General features: G+C 40.6%; 1 protein-coding gene across 4 annotated transcripts in view; it reads left to right on the plus strand.

Annotated features, from left to right (window-relative positions):
- The window catches only part of LOC132391303 (solute carrier family 35 member F2-like), a 70,910-nt gene that overhangs the window by 42,011 nt on the left and 11,908 nt on the right, over positions 1-16,991 (plus strand). For 3 of the 4 annotated variants that reach the window (XM_059964297.1, XM_059964298.1, XM_059964295.1), the window contains 2 exons: positions 6,421-6,473; positions 9,973-10,127. In XM_059964297.1, the coding sequence (XP_059820280.1) occupies positions 6,421-6,473; positions 9,973-10,127 (208 nt within the window). Of the gene's footprint in view, positions 1-6,420; positions 6,474-9,972; positions 10,128-12,186; positions 16,729-16,991 lie in introns of those variants that run through there. The other variant, XM_059964299.1, reaches the window with a different exon arrangement.

The raw sequence follows: 16,991 nt of genomic DNA on the forward strand, positions 1-16,991 counted from the left end.
TGGACTCCTCTCTGCCTTTTCCTCCATAACCCTTAATTCCCGTACTATGCAAAAATCTATCTAACCTTGTCTTAAATATATTTACTGAGGTAGCCTCCACTATTTCATTGACCATAGAATTCCACAGATTCACCACTCTCTGGGAAAAGCAGTTCCTCCTCATCCCTATCCTAAATCTACTCCCCCAAATTTTGAGGCTATGTCCCCTAGTTCTAGTCTCACCTACCAAAGGAAACAACTTTCTTGCCTCTACCTTATCTATCCCTTTCATAATTTTATATGTTTCTATAAGATCTCCTCTCATTCTTCTGAATTTCAGCGAGTGCAGTCCCATCTCTTCTCATAGTCTAACCTTCTCATCTCTGGAATCAACCTGTTGAACTTCCTCTGCACTGCCTACAAAGCCAATATAATCATATAACCGTATAACCATCTAACAATTACAGCACGGAAACAGGCCATCTCGCCCCTTCTAGTTCGTGCCGAACGTTTACTCTCCCCTTGTCCCACTGACCCACACTCAGCCCATAACCCTCCATTCCTTTCCTGTCCATATACCTATCCAATTTTACTTTAAATGACAATACCGAACCTGCCTCTACCACTTCTACTGGAAGCTCATTCCACACAGCTACCACTCTCCGAATAAAGAAGTTCCCCCTCATGTTACCCCTAAACTTTTGCCCCCTAACTCTCAACTCATGTCCTCTTGTTTGAATCTCCCCTACTCTCAATGGAAAAAGCCTATCCACATCAACTCTACCTATCCCCTTCATAATTTTAAATACCTCTATCAAGTCCCCCCTCAACCTTCTATGCTCCAAAGAATAAAGACCTCACTTATTCAATCTTTCCCTGTAACTTAGGTGCTGAAACCCAAGTAACATTCTAGTAACACGAGTGAATCTGCAGATGCTGGAAATAAATAAAAAACACAAAAACACACCCTTTGGGCCTGAAACGTCATCACTACCTCCTCCCATAGATGCTGTCTGGCCTGCTGAGTTCTGCCAGCATTTTGTGTTTTTTTAACATTCTAGTAAATCTTCTCTGTACTCTATTTTGTTGACATCTTTCCTATAATTTGGTGACCAGAACTGTACACAATACTCCAAATTTGGTCTCACCAATGCCTTGTACAATTTTAACATTACATCCCAACTCCTATACTCAATGCTCTGATTTATAAAGGCCAGTAGACCAAAAGTTTTTTCACCATCCTATCCACATGAGATTCCACCTTCAGGGAACTATGCACCATTATTCCTAGATCACTCTGTCCTGCATTCTTCAATGCCCTACCATTTACCACTCTGTCACTGCATTCTTCAATGCCCTACCATTTACCACGTATGTCCTATTTGGATTATTCCTACCAAAATGTAGCACCTCACACTTATCAGCATTAAACTCCATCTGCCATCGTTCAGACCATTCTTCTAACTGGCCTAAATCTCTCTGCAAGCTCTGAAAACCCACCTCATTATCCACAACGCCACCTACCTTAGTATCATCTGCATACATACTAATCCAATTTACCACCCCATCATCCAGATTATTAATGTACATGACAAAACAACATTGGACCCAGTAGAGATCCCTGAGGCACACCACTAGTCACTGGCCTCTAACCTGACGAACAGTTATCCACCACTACTCTCTGGCATCTCCCATCCAGCCACTGTTGAATCCATTTTAATACTTCAATATTAATACCTAATGATTGAACTTTCCTAACTAACCTTCCGTGCGGAACCTTGTCAAAGGCCTTACTTAAGTCCATATAGACAACATCCACTGCTTTACCCTCAACTTTCCTAGTAACCTCTTCAAAAAATTCAGTAAGATTTGTCAAACATGACCTTCCACGCACAAATCCATGTTGACTGTTCCTAATCAGACCCTGTCTATCCAGATAATTATATATACAATCTCTAAGAATACTTTCCATTAACTTACCCACCACGGACGTCAAACTGACAGGCCTATAATTGCTAGGTTTACTCTTAGAACCCTTTTTAAATAATGGAACCACATGAGCAATACGTCAATCCTCCTCCCATCCCCGTTTCTAATGACATTTGAAAATATTTCTGTCAGAGCCCCTGCTATTTCTACACTAACCTCCCTCAAGGTCCTAGGGAAAATCCTGTCAGGACCTGTAGATTTATCCACTTTTATATTCCTTAAAAGCGCTAGTACTTCCTCCTCTTTATCCTTCCTCAAGTAAGGAGACCAGAATTGCATGTGGCATTCCAGGTGTGGTCTCACCTGTACCCTTTACAGTTGTAGCATAATCTCCCTGCTCTTAAATTCAATCCTTCTAGCAATGAAGGCCAACATTCCCTTATTCAAGAAAGGAAGTAGAAATAGCCCTGGAAATTATAGACCAGTGAGTCTGACTTCAGTGGTTGGTAAGCTGATGGAAAAGATCCTAAGAGAAAGGATTTATGAACATTTGGAGAGGCATAATATGATTAGGAACAGTCAGCATGGCTTTGTCAAAGGCAGGTCGTGCCTTACGAGCCTGATTGAATCTTTTGAGGATGTGACTAAACACATTGATGAAGGTAGAGCAATAGATGTAGTGTATATGGATTTCAGCAAGGCATTTGATAAGGTAACACATGTAAGGGTTATTGAGAAAGTAATAAGGCTTGGGATCCAAGGGAATATTGCTTTGTGGATCCAGAAGTGGCTTGCTCATAGAAGGCAAAGAGTGGTTGTGGACAGGCCATATTCTGCATGGAGGTTGGTGACCAGTGGTGTGCCTCAGGGATCTGTTCTGGGACCCCTACTCTTTGTGATTTTTATAAATGGCTGGATGAGGAAGTGGAGGGATGGGTTAGTAAATCTGCTGATGACACAAAGGTTGGGGGTGTTGTGGATAGTGTGGAGGGCTGTCAGAGGTTACAGCGGGACATAGTTAGGATGTAAAACTGGTCTGAGAAGTGGCAGATGGAGTTCAAACCAGGTAAGTGTGAGGTGGTTCATTTTGGTAGGTCAAATATGATGGCAGAATATAGTATTAATGGTAAGTCTCTTGGCTGTGTGGAAGATCAGAGGGATCTTGGGGTCCGAGTCCAAAGGACACTCAAAGCTGCTGCGCAGGTTGACTCTGTGATTAAGAAGGCATACGGTGCATTGGCCTTCATCAGCTGTGTGATTGAGTTTAGGAGCTAAGAGGTAATGTTGCAGCTATATAGGACCCTGGTCAGACCCCACTTGGAGTACTATGCTCATTTCTGTTCGCCTCACTAAAGGAAGGATGTGAAAACTATAGAATGGGTGCAGAGGAGATTTACAAGGATGTTGCTTGGATTGGGGAGCATGCCTTGTGAGAGTAGGTTGAGTGAACTCTGCCTTTTCTCTCTGAAGCAATGGAGGATGAGAGGTGACCTGATAGAGGTGTATAAGATGATAAGAGGCATTGATCATGTGGATAGTCAGAGGCTTTTTCCCAGGGCTGAAATGGCTAACAGAAGAGAGAGTTTTAAGGTGCTTGGAAGTAGGTACAGAGATGTCAGGGGTAAGTTTTTTTACACAGAGAGTGGTGAGTGTGTGGAATGGGCTGCCGGCAATGGTGGTTGAGGCGGATATGATAGGGTCTTTTAAGAGACTCCTGGATGGATACATGGAGCTTCGAAAAGTAGAGGGCTATGGGTAACCCTAAATAATTTCTAAAGTAAATACGTCCGGCACAGCTTTGAGGGCTGAAGGGCCTGTATTGTGCTGTAGGGTTTCTACGTTTCTATTCTATTTGCCTTCTTGACAGCCTGCTGCACCTGCAACCAATCTTTTGTGATTCATGCACAAGCACTCCCAAGCCCCTCTGCACAGTAGCATGCTGCAATCTTTTACCATTTCAAAAATAATCTGCTCTTTCATTTCTCCTGCCAAAGTGAATGACCACACATTTACCAACATTGTATTCCATCTGCCAGACCCTTGCCCACTCACTTAACCTATCTATATGTCTCTGCAGTCTCTCAGTATCTTCTGCACAATTTGCTTTTCTGCTCAACTTAGTATCATCAGCAAACTTAGATACACTACACTTGGTCCCCTCTTCCAGATCATTAATTATATCCTGAACAGTTGCAGGCCCTGCACTAACCACTGTGGCACACCACTCACCGCTGATTACCAACCAGACAAACACCCATGCATCCCAACTCTCTGCCTTCTATAGTTAACCAATCCTCTATCCATGCTAATATATCACCCCCAACTCTATGCATCCTTATCTTATGGATAAGTCTTTTATGCCACACCTTTTCAAATGCCTTCTAGAAATCCAAGTAACTAACTTCCATCTGTTTCCCTCTATCCAGTGCGCTCATTATATCCTCAAAGAACTCCAGCAGGTTTATCAAACAGGACCTGCCTTTGCTGCGTCTGGCTGATGGATTCATTTCTTTCCAGATATCTCATTATTTCTTCTTTAATTGTAGCTTCAATTATTTTCCCAAATACAGATGTTAAACTAACTGGCCTAGTTACCTGCCTTTTGTCTACATCCTTTTTTGGTATGACATTCACCATCTTTCAATCTGCCAGGGCCTGCCCAGAGTCCAAAGCCTCTGCTATAAATTCTGCCATTTCTTTCAGTACCCTGGGGTGCATTCCATCAGGACCAGAGGCCTTATCTATCTTCAGGGCCACAGGTTTACTCAGCTCTACCTCTTCAGTCATTGCTACTGCATTGAGGTACTCACCTCCCACAGCATCCATAACATCTTTCTTTGGCTTGTTAAATGAGTCCTCCACCACGAAGACTGACACAAAATAGTCATTCAAAGCCTCGCCCATTTTCTCATTACCCAATATCAACTCCCCCTCCTTGTCCTCCAAGGGACCTATGTTCACTTTAGCCACCCTTTTCCACTTTATATAATTATAAAAAACTTTTACTATCTATTTCTATATTTTGTGCTAGTTTATTTTCATAATCTAGCTACCCTTTCCTCCGTTTAATGGTTCTTTGTTGGTTTTTAAAGTTTTCCCAATCTTCCAGTTTCCTACTACTCTTGGTGACTTTTTATGCATGAGCTTTTAGTTTGATGACTTCTTTTATTTCATTAGTTATCCAAGGCTAGCTCTCTCCACCATTACTGTCCTTGCTTTTAATTGGAATATACTTTTATTGAGCACCATAAAAAATCTCTTTGAAAGTCTTCCACTGTTCCTCGACCATCCCACCATGTAGCCTGTGTTCCCAGTCTACATTAGCCAAATCCTCTCTCTTCCCATTGAAGCCTCCATTGTTTAGGTATAACGCACTGGTTTTCGATCGAACTATTGCATCCTCCATTTGTATGAGAAACTCAATCATACTGTGATCACCCTTTCCAAGAGGATCCCTGACTACAAGATCACTAATTTTACCTGTTTCATTGCACAGGACCAGATCCAAGATAACATGTTCCCTTTTAGGTCCAGTAACATGCTGTTCAAGAAAGTTATCGCGGACGCATTCTTTGAAGTCCTCAAGACTGCCTCGACCAACTTGACTCACCCAGTCTATGTGCAAGTTAAAGTCCCCATGATAACTGCTGTTCCAGTCTTACACGCCTCAGATATTTCTCTGTTTATTGCCTGTTCCACTGTAATGTTACTATTCGGTGGCCGGGGCTTAAACTGCTTTTTATTTGTTGTAAGATCTCCTTGATGGTGAGAATTGTTTCATAGTTTTGAAAAGGTTTACAATGTATATAATTCTTGCTGTTTGAAAATGACATTCTTCACACTGCTTTAGATTGTAAAAGTGGGACAAATATTATTTCAATATTCCAATAAACTGTGTAAATTACAAGCTGCTACTGAAATATGAGACAGTGAGCAATGGGGAATAAAATCAATTTTCAGAATAGGAGAACCCATAAATGAAAATTTCTTGAATCCTACTCAACCACCACGTAAATATGCGGCAAAGAGGAAATCTGTTTGTCCCGTTCTGCCCACACTGGCCAACAAGAACCAAATATAGCTTCCAATTCTCAGTAGGCGACACTGTGGGCAAGTGTTCATTCAGCTAAGTTTAAATGCATAAGCACAAGAAATTCTGCAGATGCTGGAAGGCCAAACCAAACACACACAAAATGCTGGAGGTACTCTGCAGGTAAGGCGGCATCTATGAAAGTGAACTAATTAGTCAATTTTTTGGGCCAAGAATTTGTCGGTTAGATTTCAACAGTAAAGAGAAACTTGAAGAGATACAAGGATGGGATGGGTATGGAGGGCTATAATCTGGATGCAGGTGAATGGGTTTAGGCAGAACAATAGTTCAGCATGGAGCTGATGGGCTGAAAGGCCTGCTTCTGTGCTGTAGTGTTATATGACTCTGTATCTCTTTGAATAGTCTTGTATTTCTGGTGATTCTTTTAAAAGCAAGCTTTCATATTTTTTTCTCTGTTGTAGAGGCATTCTGGAACACAATGAAATTGCAAACATTAATTGGAACTGGCAAATCGGTAAGCTTTCATTTATGTTAACATTTGCCAGCTAAACATTTCCACTGAAATATTCCAAAAGCATTTTTGAGTGTATACTGTGAATATGGCTGTGAGAAAAGTAATCCCTCTTCTATGTTTATCTTTAATGAAATGCATTAAATTCTATGAATAGGACTGTCCTTTATGATGCTTTTGATTTGTTTCTCTAATATCCTTGATTGTTCTCCTGAAACAAGTAAATCTTAGCTACTCTATAGTTTTTTGGAGTCATGGCAACCTTCAAGTACATCACATATGAGGATGTGATGCAAATTTAAATCACGAGTTTCTGGCATCACAGTCAGGCCAACGCTGTTTCTCAGTTAATCTGTACCTTCTGAATAATGCAACAGTGAAAGGAGAACTCAGACACCCACTTTCTCATCTCTGTTTCAATTGTCCACCAAGAAAATCCAATGCCAAGATTAGTCAGCTTTTGTTGCTGAAAATGAAGAAAAATTAGGCATTCAATGTTGCCTCTCCTTCTGTAATTTCAAAGACACAACAACAGCTGAAGTAATGATGCTGCTTACACTGAGGAAAGCACAACCCTTATGCAGTAATTCTCATTGGAATTATGTAGTTGCAATTTGTGATTTTTTTTATTTCCAACATTCCAAGGCAGTATTACATGGAGAGAAACACACATAAATTTAAATAGATGAATATAATTCAAAATACAAATGGTATCAATTCCTCCTTAGAAGTTAAAGTCTACTTAAGAAGATAGTGGTCGTTTTTGATAATATGATAGCCCCAAATGTACATAATGGCATTTAAGTGGAATGGTTGCTTTTCATAAAGCCACGAGAAAATATTGATGCATTTATTGGAGGCATACATACACATTATTGTTTCTAGCAACATCGACAAGAAGAGAAAAGGCTTGAAATATTCAGCAGTTGAGTTTAATCCTAGAGGAGCTTTACTGGAAATCAGAACAGTTTTTTTACAGGCAGAATGAATCATGCACATTTGTTTAAAAGTGAATTTTTATGAAAGGAATTGCAGGCAAAGAAGTTGCCATACAATTCCTAAGTGGACATTGAACCCATGAACACAACCTCATTTTTTCATATATATAATTTTTGCTTTGCACTGTTTTTACTCTACTTAAAAAAACTATATATATATATATATATATATATATATATATATATACTTCATTTACTTTTTGACTGCTTGATTTAAGTAATTATTTTACTTTTTTTTCCTCTCTGGGCTATCATGTATTGCATTGAACTGCTGCTGCTAAGTTAACAAATTTCACATCACATACTGGTGATAATAAACCTGATTCGGATTGTGATTCTGCCAATAAAAAGCACAGTACTGTACACAGTCACAGATCAATTATTTTTAGGATGATTAGGAGGCCAGTATAGAGATTCTGGAGGATGGAATATTGGAGCAGATTATAAGACCTTAAGACCATAAGACAAGGAGTAGAGTTAGGCCATTTGGCCCATCTGGTCTGCTCCACCATTCAATCATGGCTGATCCTTTATATTACCCTCTTCAGCCCCAATCCCTAACCTTCTTCCTGTAATTTTTGATGCCATGTTCAATTAAGAACCTAACAAGCTCTATTTTAAGTACACCCAATGACCTGGCCTCCACAGATGCATGTGGCAACAAATTCCACAAATTCACCACCCTACAGCTAAAAAAATTTCTCTGCATCTCTGTTTTAAATGGACACCCCTCTATCCTGAGGCTGTGCCCTCTTGAACTAGACTCCCTCACCATGGGAAACATCCTTCCTACATCTACTTTATCTAGGCCTTTCAATATTCAAAAGGATTCAATGGGATCCTCCCTCATCCTTCTAAATTCCAGTGAGTACAGACCCAGAGCCATCAAATATATCTTGTCTAACAACCCTTTCATCCCCAGAATCATCCTTGTGAACATCCTCTGAACCCTCTCCAATGCCAGCACATCTTTTCCTAGATGAGGAGCCCAAAACTGTTCACAGTACTCAAGGTGAGGCATCACCAGTGCCTTATAAAGCCTCAGCATCACATCCTTGCTCATGTACTCTAGACCTCTTGAAATGAATGCTAACATTGTATATGCCTTCGTCACTACCGACACAACCTGCAAGTTAACCTTTAGGCTGTTCTGCACAAGGATTCCCAAGTCCCTTTGCATCTTAGATTTTTGGATTTTCTCTCTGTTTAGAAATAGTCTGCATATTTATTTCTTCTATCAAAGTGCATGATCATGCATTTTCCAACATTGTATTTAATTTGCCACTTTCTTGCCCATTCTCCTAATTTGTCAAAGTCCTTCTGCAGCCTACCTGTTTCCTCAACACTACCTGCCACTCTACCCATCTTCATATCATCTGCAAACTTGGCAACAAAGTCATCTATTTCATCATCTAATTCATTGATATACAGCATAAAAAGAAGTGGTCCCAACACCAACCCCTGCGGAACTCCACTCGTCACTGGCAGCCAACCAGACAAGGATCCGTTTATTTCCACTCACTGCCTTCTTCCAATCAGCTAAAGCTCTAACCGTGCTAGTAACTTTCCTGTAATACCAAGGGCTCTCAACTTGTTCAGCAGCGTCATGTGTGGCACCTTGTCAAAGGCCTTCTGAAAGCCCAAATATACAACATCTACTGTATCCCCTTTATCTATCCTATGTGTAATCTCCTCAAAGAATTCCGACAGGTTCATCAGGCAAGATTTTCCCTTAGGAAACCATGCTGACTTTGTCCTACCTTGTCCAGTGTCAACAAGTACTCCATAAGCTCATCCTTAACAATTGACTCCACATCTTCCCAACCACTGAGGTCGGGTTGACTGGTTTATAATTTCCTTTCTGCTGCCTTCCTCCTTTCTTAAAGAGTGGGGTGACAATATGGGGATAAGATGAGGCAAAATCATTTTGGGATTTAAAAGCAATGAGACAAATTTTGAAATCACTTGATCAGGAAAGCATAAGGTGGATAGAAACCCAATCTTTCTCCCAATGTAAAAATAGAGCAGTTGATTTTAGTACTCTTTCTCCTGTTGCAATAGGGGGATGTTATCTGGAAAATCAGGACATGACAATTTAAAAGGACCTATTTGCATTCAAATTAACTCTTTGTCTGTAGCACAGAAGATATTATGTAGACAATAATAATGGTCAAAAATTAAAATTGAATTTATGGCTTGATTTGTTGAAGGTGATCATTATTATGATTGTATATTCACAGTAAGATCAGTGGTAAGGCATACTGCCCTGGAGTGAAGTTTAATAAGCAACCAATTTTATTTCAAATCAAGCTAGCAGGTTTGATACAAACTGATCAATATGTAGACTCCTGCCACCCTGATAGCAAGAGAACCAACTGATGGTTTCTTCAAAATCATGGAGAAGGACTTCAATAGTATTGTATCTAATTGGACAACGTTAAGCACCTGCAGTAGAATACTGAGATTATGTTCATGTGCATCATTCTGAGTCTCTTTGCTCACAGTGTTATTATTCAGTTCATTTGCTGCCTGCATGTTTGGCTGGTACAGCTTCCTACCCATTGTGATGAAGCTCAGTAATGCCACCTCGGTCAACCTCGCCATTCTGACTGCAGACCTCTACAGCCTCTTTTTTGGGATCTTCTTATTCCACTATAAGGTAAGCAACCTTACAAGAGACATTAAATAATACTCACGATAGTCTATGTTATATTTTATTTTGCTCATTCCGCTCATATTTTAGGGACCATTTTCCATCCCTTGGTCTGGTCTTTTCTGAACATCTGCTCATTTTATTTCAGGCTGTAGGCAGTGTTCCAACGTCTTTACTGATCCCAGTTGGCCAGTAAGATTCAATGACAACTTCCTTTTTGTCATTGAAGGGAAACGTCTGCCATCCATTAGCAAGTCTGCATCATTTGACTAAATTAAGGATCTCAACAGAGTGGCAATTAAACCCATATCTCCAGAATATGGGACTGTGTTTTAGGGCTTATATCAGAAAGCCATTGTTAGCTTTTCAGCTTAGGGTGTGAATGTTAACTTGCCTATTTTAAAACTATCTAACAGACATAGAACATAGAAAATTCAATTCTTAAAATAAGAGTTAGAATTGGTCTATTATTGCCACATGTTCCAAGAAAGCTTGTCTTGCAGACTGTTCATACAGATTGAATCATTACACAATGTATTGAGGTAGAACAAGGTAAAACAATAACATAATGCAGAATAAAGTGTGATATCTACAGAGAAAGTGCAGTGCAGGTGGAGGCCTATGAGGTTATTGTGTCAATGCCAGCCAAAAATGAATACTGAAACCCTCTTCTCAGCTCATTAAGCTAAAAAGGTGCTTCATCACCAATTTTTCAGAGTTTCAGATTCCTACTTCCTTGTCCCAAAGAAAACAAACTGGCCTTACCAACTCTGTCTCATAACCAGCATTCTTCACCCCTGACATCCTCATACATTTCTGCATCTTCACGTCTTTCCTTCATTTTGGAAACCAGACTGAAGTGCAAAACAATGATCTATAATTTATTGTTGGAGATATAACAGTCTGCAGATGTTGGAATCTGGAGCAAAGAAAAAGCACCATACAAACCGGTGTGGGAATACTTTTATGCTTGAATTGCTGACACATGACTGGCTGATTAGATATTTACATTTACAAACGGGTGTATATATGTACCTAAAAAACGTGGTCACTGAGTGTATGTTGTGATACATAGTTGACATCTCAAGATTGAATGAGAGATTTGCTGTCTGCTGTATATATATATTTCTTACAAAGCCAGGGTATTAAATTCATTAGTTGCAGGCCCACCAGAATATTCACAAGCTCTTCTTTAAAGTGGGTATGTTAGTGATCCATTTATCTTTGGATTCTTGTAGGTCATGAGCTTGAACCACTTTTCAGAAAGTTGTTACCATGCATTCTTTGTTTAAACAGTTTTTTCTGGATGCCTAGCTCCTCGCAAGGCAGTGTTAATGGCCCATCCCTGGTTATCCTTGAGAAGGAATGGTGAATCACCCCCTTGAATCACTGTTGTCCTTTAGCTGAAAATACTCCCATGGTGTTAACTGGGTAGGGAATTCCAGGATTTAGATTCAGTATGAGTGAAGGAACAGTTTTACATTTCAAAGCCAAGGTGGTGTGTAACTTGGAATGGAACATACAGGTGGTGGTGTTCCTTTAATAGACAATAGACAGTAAGTGCAGGAGTAGGCCATTCGGTCCTTCTAGCCAGCACTGCCATTCACTGTGATCATGGCTGATCATACGCAATCCATACCCCATTGCTGCCCTCTCCCCATATCCCTTGGCCCCACTATCTAAAAGAGCCCTATCTAACTCTCTCTTGAAAGCATCCAGAGACTTGGCCTCCACTGCCTTCTGGGGCAGAGCATTCCACATATCCACCACTCTCTGGGTGAGAAAGTTTTTCCGCATCTCTGTTCTAAATGGCCTACCCCTTATTCTTAAACTGTGGCCTTTAGTTCTGGACTCACCCATCAGCGGGAACATGCTTCCTGCCTCCAGTGTGTCCAATCCCTTAATAATCTTATATGTTTCAATCAGATCCCCTCTCATCCTTCTTAGTGCCAGCTGTCCTTGTGTTTCCAAGGTGGTAGAGGCCATGGATTTTGGATGCACTGATGAGATAACCTGAAGTAATTGCAATGTATTTTGCATTTTGTAAATGGTACACTTGCTGTAGTTACAGTATACCAATGGTGAAGGGAATGAATGTACCAGTGTTGAATGGGATGCTCACCAAGTGAGCTCTTTTGACCTGGAGGATGTTAAGCTTCCTGAGAGTTTTGGATCCGTGATCATCCAGGCAAGTAGAAAATCTAGGTTAGGTACTTTACTACACAACTTGTAATTAATCGAAGCTCGCATTTTATTGTCTCTGCACAAACAACAATGTAACTATGTTGACCCCAGGCCAACAACTTAAACATGAATTCTACTGTTCCCTCTATACCAACACTCACTCAGACCACTTCTCCAATTTATAACACCGATACAGGGTATCTCCCATTGGCCAAATAATTGATCCAGTTTCTCCCAGCCTCTGGCATGGGGGTCTTCCTTGCAATTGTATCTGGGAGTTTTTGCCACTTTGCATTCAAAGCCCGATTCTTATACTCTTTCCTTATCAGTTCAAATGTTGTATTTCAATCATGTTGGCTCAAGGTCGTCGGACTGACCTTGATTCCCACTGGAAGTAGCCAAGAGCTACACAACTTCGTGCCTTAGGCAACTTCTTTTGTTCTATTCAACTCTGCTTCAAACCAGTCAAACCGGATTGCAGAGAAAATTAGATTACCCCTACCAATTTGCCAAAGGTACACACAATAAACAGTTTATCTGAAAATGATCTCAGGTTTAGCAGATCATTAGCATAAGGTTCTTGTGTCCAGGTTCAATTGCTCTGATTGTATTCCAGAACAAGAATCAGTTAATCAAACAGTTCACAAAATGGCAACCTCCATTCCTTCAAGCACATGGCAAGATCAAAGACATCTGGTTTGTCTACTTCCACTGACTTAGACCCATTCAAGTTTGACATTTTCTTCCATATTTTAATTCCTTCATGGCCAACAGTTTTACCAAAGCCAATGACATCCTACTCAGTCAAAAGCTTCCTTTCACCTCACCTCTGCACTTCAGCTGTGTGGTCAACATTGGTTGATCATGGTGCAGCATGGTTCATGGGTTCAATTCCCACCATTGTCTGTCAGGAGTTTATACATTTTCTTCAGGGTGTTCCAGTTTTCTCTCACTTTCCACAGACAGACAGGTTTGTAGGTTAATTGGTCACAGGGTGCAATCAGGTAGCACAGGCCTACTGGTCCAGTATCTCTAAATAAAAATAAAATTAACATTTGGATTAAGGCCATATTGAGTTGTGGAGTCAAGTGGTCCCTGAAACAAGCATTACTGTGTCACTTGAAAGAACTTTTCTAATGATGGGGGCAGACTGATTGGTTGAATATTAACCAGATATTGCTTTCCCTCCTTTTCCTTGACATGACATGCAAAGGCGATTAGGATATTGTCTGGCTTTATACTCTTTGCGTTCTCCATTGCCTCAGCCTTCTCTTGATAAGACTCAGACTGAATTATATGGTCTGAAGACTGCTTCTGTGATTGTTGGAGCCTCATCTGAAGAAGGATCCACTTGGTACTTCTGGCAGGATCACTGCTAATGTGGGCTATGCTGGAACATCGCGCATCACTGACCTCACAGGTGCTCATGGTATCCACCGTGCTGAGTGACAAGGATCAGGCCTGTTTCCTGAAAGGGATAATCATACCTGCGTGGTAGCTCAGAACTTGAAGACTGAAAGAATCTTTTTGCTTAGTTATGAAACTATAGCCTCCTTACAGCTAATCTTACACCTGCCCCTACACCTCCTCCCTCACTACTATTCAGGGCCCCAAACAGTCCTTCAAGGTGAGGCAACACTTCACCTGAGAGTCTGTAGGGGTCACTTACTGTGACCGGTGCTCCCTGTGTGGCCTCCTGTACTTCGGTGAGACCTGACGTAGATTGGGAGACCGTTTCACCAAGCAGCCACGCTTTGTCCACCAGAAGAATTGGGATCTCCCAGTGGCCACCCATTTTAATTCCACTTCCCATTCCTATTCAGATATGTCTATCCATGGCCTCCTCTACTGTCAAGATGAAGCCACACTCAGGTTGGAGGAATAACACCTTATATACCGGCTGAGTAGTCTCCACCCTGATGGACGAACATTGATTTATCGAACTTCCAGTAATGGCCCCCCTGCCCACTCCTTCACCAGTCCTCATCCCCTTTTTCTTCACTTACCTTATCTCTTTGCCTGCTCATCACCTCCCTTTTCTCTCTTCCATGGCCTTCTGTCCTCTCCTATTATATTCCCCCCCCCCCACTTCTCCAGCTCTGTATCTCTTTCAACAATCAACTTCCAAGATATTTGCTTCATCTCTCCCACTCCTGGTTTCTCCTATCACCTTGTGTTTCTCCGTCCCCCCCAACACCTTTTAAATCTACCCCTCAGCATTCTTCCCCAGTCTTGCTGAAGGGTCTTGGCCTGAAATGTCGATTGTACTCTTTTCCAGCGATGCTGCCTGTACTGATGAGTTCCTCCAGCATTTTGTGTGTGTTGCTTGGATTTCCAACTTCTGCAGATTTTCTCTTGTTTGTTACAGCTAACCTGGCAGATTTAGCCTAGTTGTATCTTAACCTGACAGAGTTAGTACCGGTAAATCATCGATGCAAGAGATTTTGCAGATGCTGGAAATCTTGAGCAACACACAAAGAAATGCTGGAGAAACTCAGCAAGTCAGGCAGCATCTATGTAGAGGAAGAAATAGTTAATGTTTCGGGCTGAGACTGGAAATCAGGACTGGAAAGAAAAGGGGCATCTAGACTTGCTGAGTTCCTCCAGCATTTTGTGTGGTTGCTCCAGAGTTAGTAACAGAGTTATGGCATGAAAAACTGATGTTAATATATTAGTAAATATCTAATAAAACTATTCAGAGAAATAATGGATTACTTGAATAGTAAATCATGTTTTATCCATCACATTTTTAAATAAATGAACTTTAAACGTATATTAATTTCAGTAAGAATAGAATTAGTGAAGAACAATTATGATTTCACTTGCACATAATAAAAGCTCTTTCAAATGAAATCCTAAATAGGATTACCAATTACATGGATCATAACTACATCACAGGCTGTTTCTCTCAGTTGCAAAGAGCAGTCATTTTAAACATGAAATAACATTCAATTTGAGTTATAGATTTAACCTAAAGGTTGCATGACCAATCCTGATAAAGTTTCTGTGGTAAACCCCAAGGAGATGTGATGGATCAGTATTAATGGGAACGAGTTTCAGTGAACAAGGCAGATGTTTGTAAATTGCATCAATGGTGGAGTTAAAGTACAGGGAGCTGATCTGTGTTGCAAGAACAAAGGGAATAAGCCAGAGCAAAAGATCTTCTGGACAATGCCATTGGAACTTATTTATGACAATTCATCCTCCTCAAACTACAGGGTGATTTCCATCATATTATGATTACTGTCTCCTAAGGGTTCCTTTACCTTAAGTGAATGTTATAGGGTGATTCTTAGGGATCTGGAAAAGTGGCAAGAATTTAGATGATGGGAAATGTGGTTTAAACCAATGTAAAGGTATTCTCAGTTAGTGATTAGTTTGTAGGTTTAGGAATAATGTTACCTGGCTAGGATAGTAGTTCAAGGCACAGAGCAAAAGAAAGGAGGTGGATGATCTTGTTGCAATATTACGGATTGCCAGGTATGATGTTGTGGCCATCACTGAATCATGGCTGAAGGATGGTTGTAGTTGGGAGCTGAGTGTCCAAGGTTACACGTTGTATCGGAGGGTTAGGAAGGTAGGCAGAGGGGGTGGCATAGCTCTGCTGGTAAAGAATGGCATTAAATAAATAGAAAGATGTGACATAGGATTGGAAGTGTTAAATCCTTGTGGGTTGAGAAACTGCAAGGGTAAATGGACAGGATGGCAGTTATATACAGGCCTCCCAACAGTAGCTGTGATGTGGACCACAGATTAAAACAGGAAATAGTAAAGGCGTGTCAAAAGGGCAATGTTATCATAGTCTTGGGAGATTTTAACATGCAGGTTGATTGGGAAAATTAGGTTGGTAATGGATTTCCAAGAGAGAGAGTTTGTTGAAGGCCTATGAGATGGCTTTTTAGAGCAGTTTGTCATTGAGCCTACTAGGGGATCAGCTATACTGGATTGGGTGTTATGTAATGAACCGGAGGCGATTAGGGAGCTTAAGGTAAAAGAACCAGTGATCACAATATGACTGAGTTCAACTTGAAATTTGATAGGGAGAAAGTAAAGCCTGATGTAGCAGTATTTCAGTGGAGTAAGGGAAATTACAGTGGTATGAGAGAGGAGTTGGCCAAAGTAAATAGGAAGGAGCTGCTAGCAGGGATGCCAGCAGAGCAGCAATGCTGTGAGTTTCTAGGAAAAATGAGGAAGGTGTAGGATAGATGTATTCCAAAAACAAAGAAATACTCAAATAGCAAAATAGTACAACTGTGGCTGACAGGGGATGTCAAAGCTAATGTAAAATCAAAAGAAAGGGCATAAAACAAAGCAAAATTTAGTGGGAAGACAGTGGATTGGGAAGCTTTTAAAAACCACAGAGAGCAACTAAAATAATAATTAGCAGGGAAAAGATGAAATATAAAAGCAAGCTAGCAAACCATATCAAAATTGATAGTAAAAGCTTTTTCAAGTATGTTAAAAAATAAAAAAAGAGATGAAAGTGGATATAAGACCGCTAGAAATAAGGCCAGAGAAATGATAAGGAGATGGAAGTTGAACTAAATGGGTATCTTACATCAGTCTTCACTGTGGCAGATACTAGCAGAGTGCCAGGTGTTGAAGGGTGTGAGGGAAGAGAAGTGGGTGCAGTTACTATTACAAGGGAGAAGGTCTCAAAGAGCTGAAAATTGATGCACCATCAAT

This window comes from Hypanus sabinus, chromosome 3, assembly GCF_030144855.1.
Source record: "Hypanus sabinus isolate sHypSab1 chromosome 3, sHypSab1.hap1, whole genome shotgun sequence".
Taxonomy (NCBI): domain Eukaryota; kingdom Metazoa; phylum Chordata; class Chondrichthyes; order Myliobatiformes; family Dasyatidae; genus Hypanus; species Hypanus sabinus.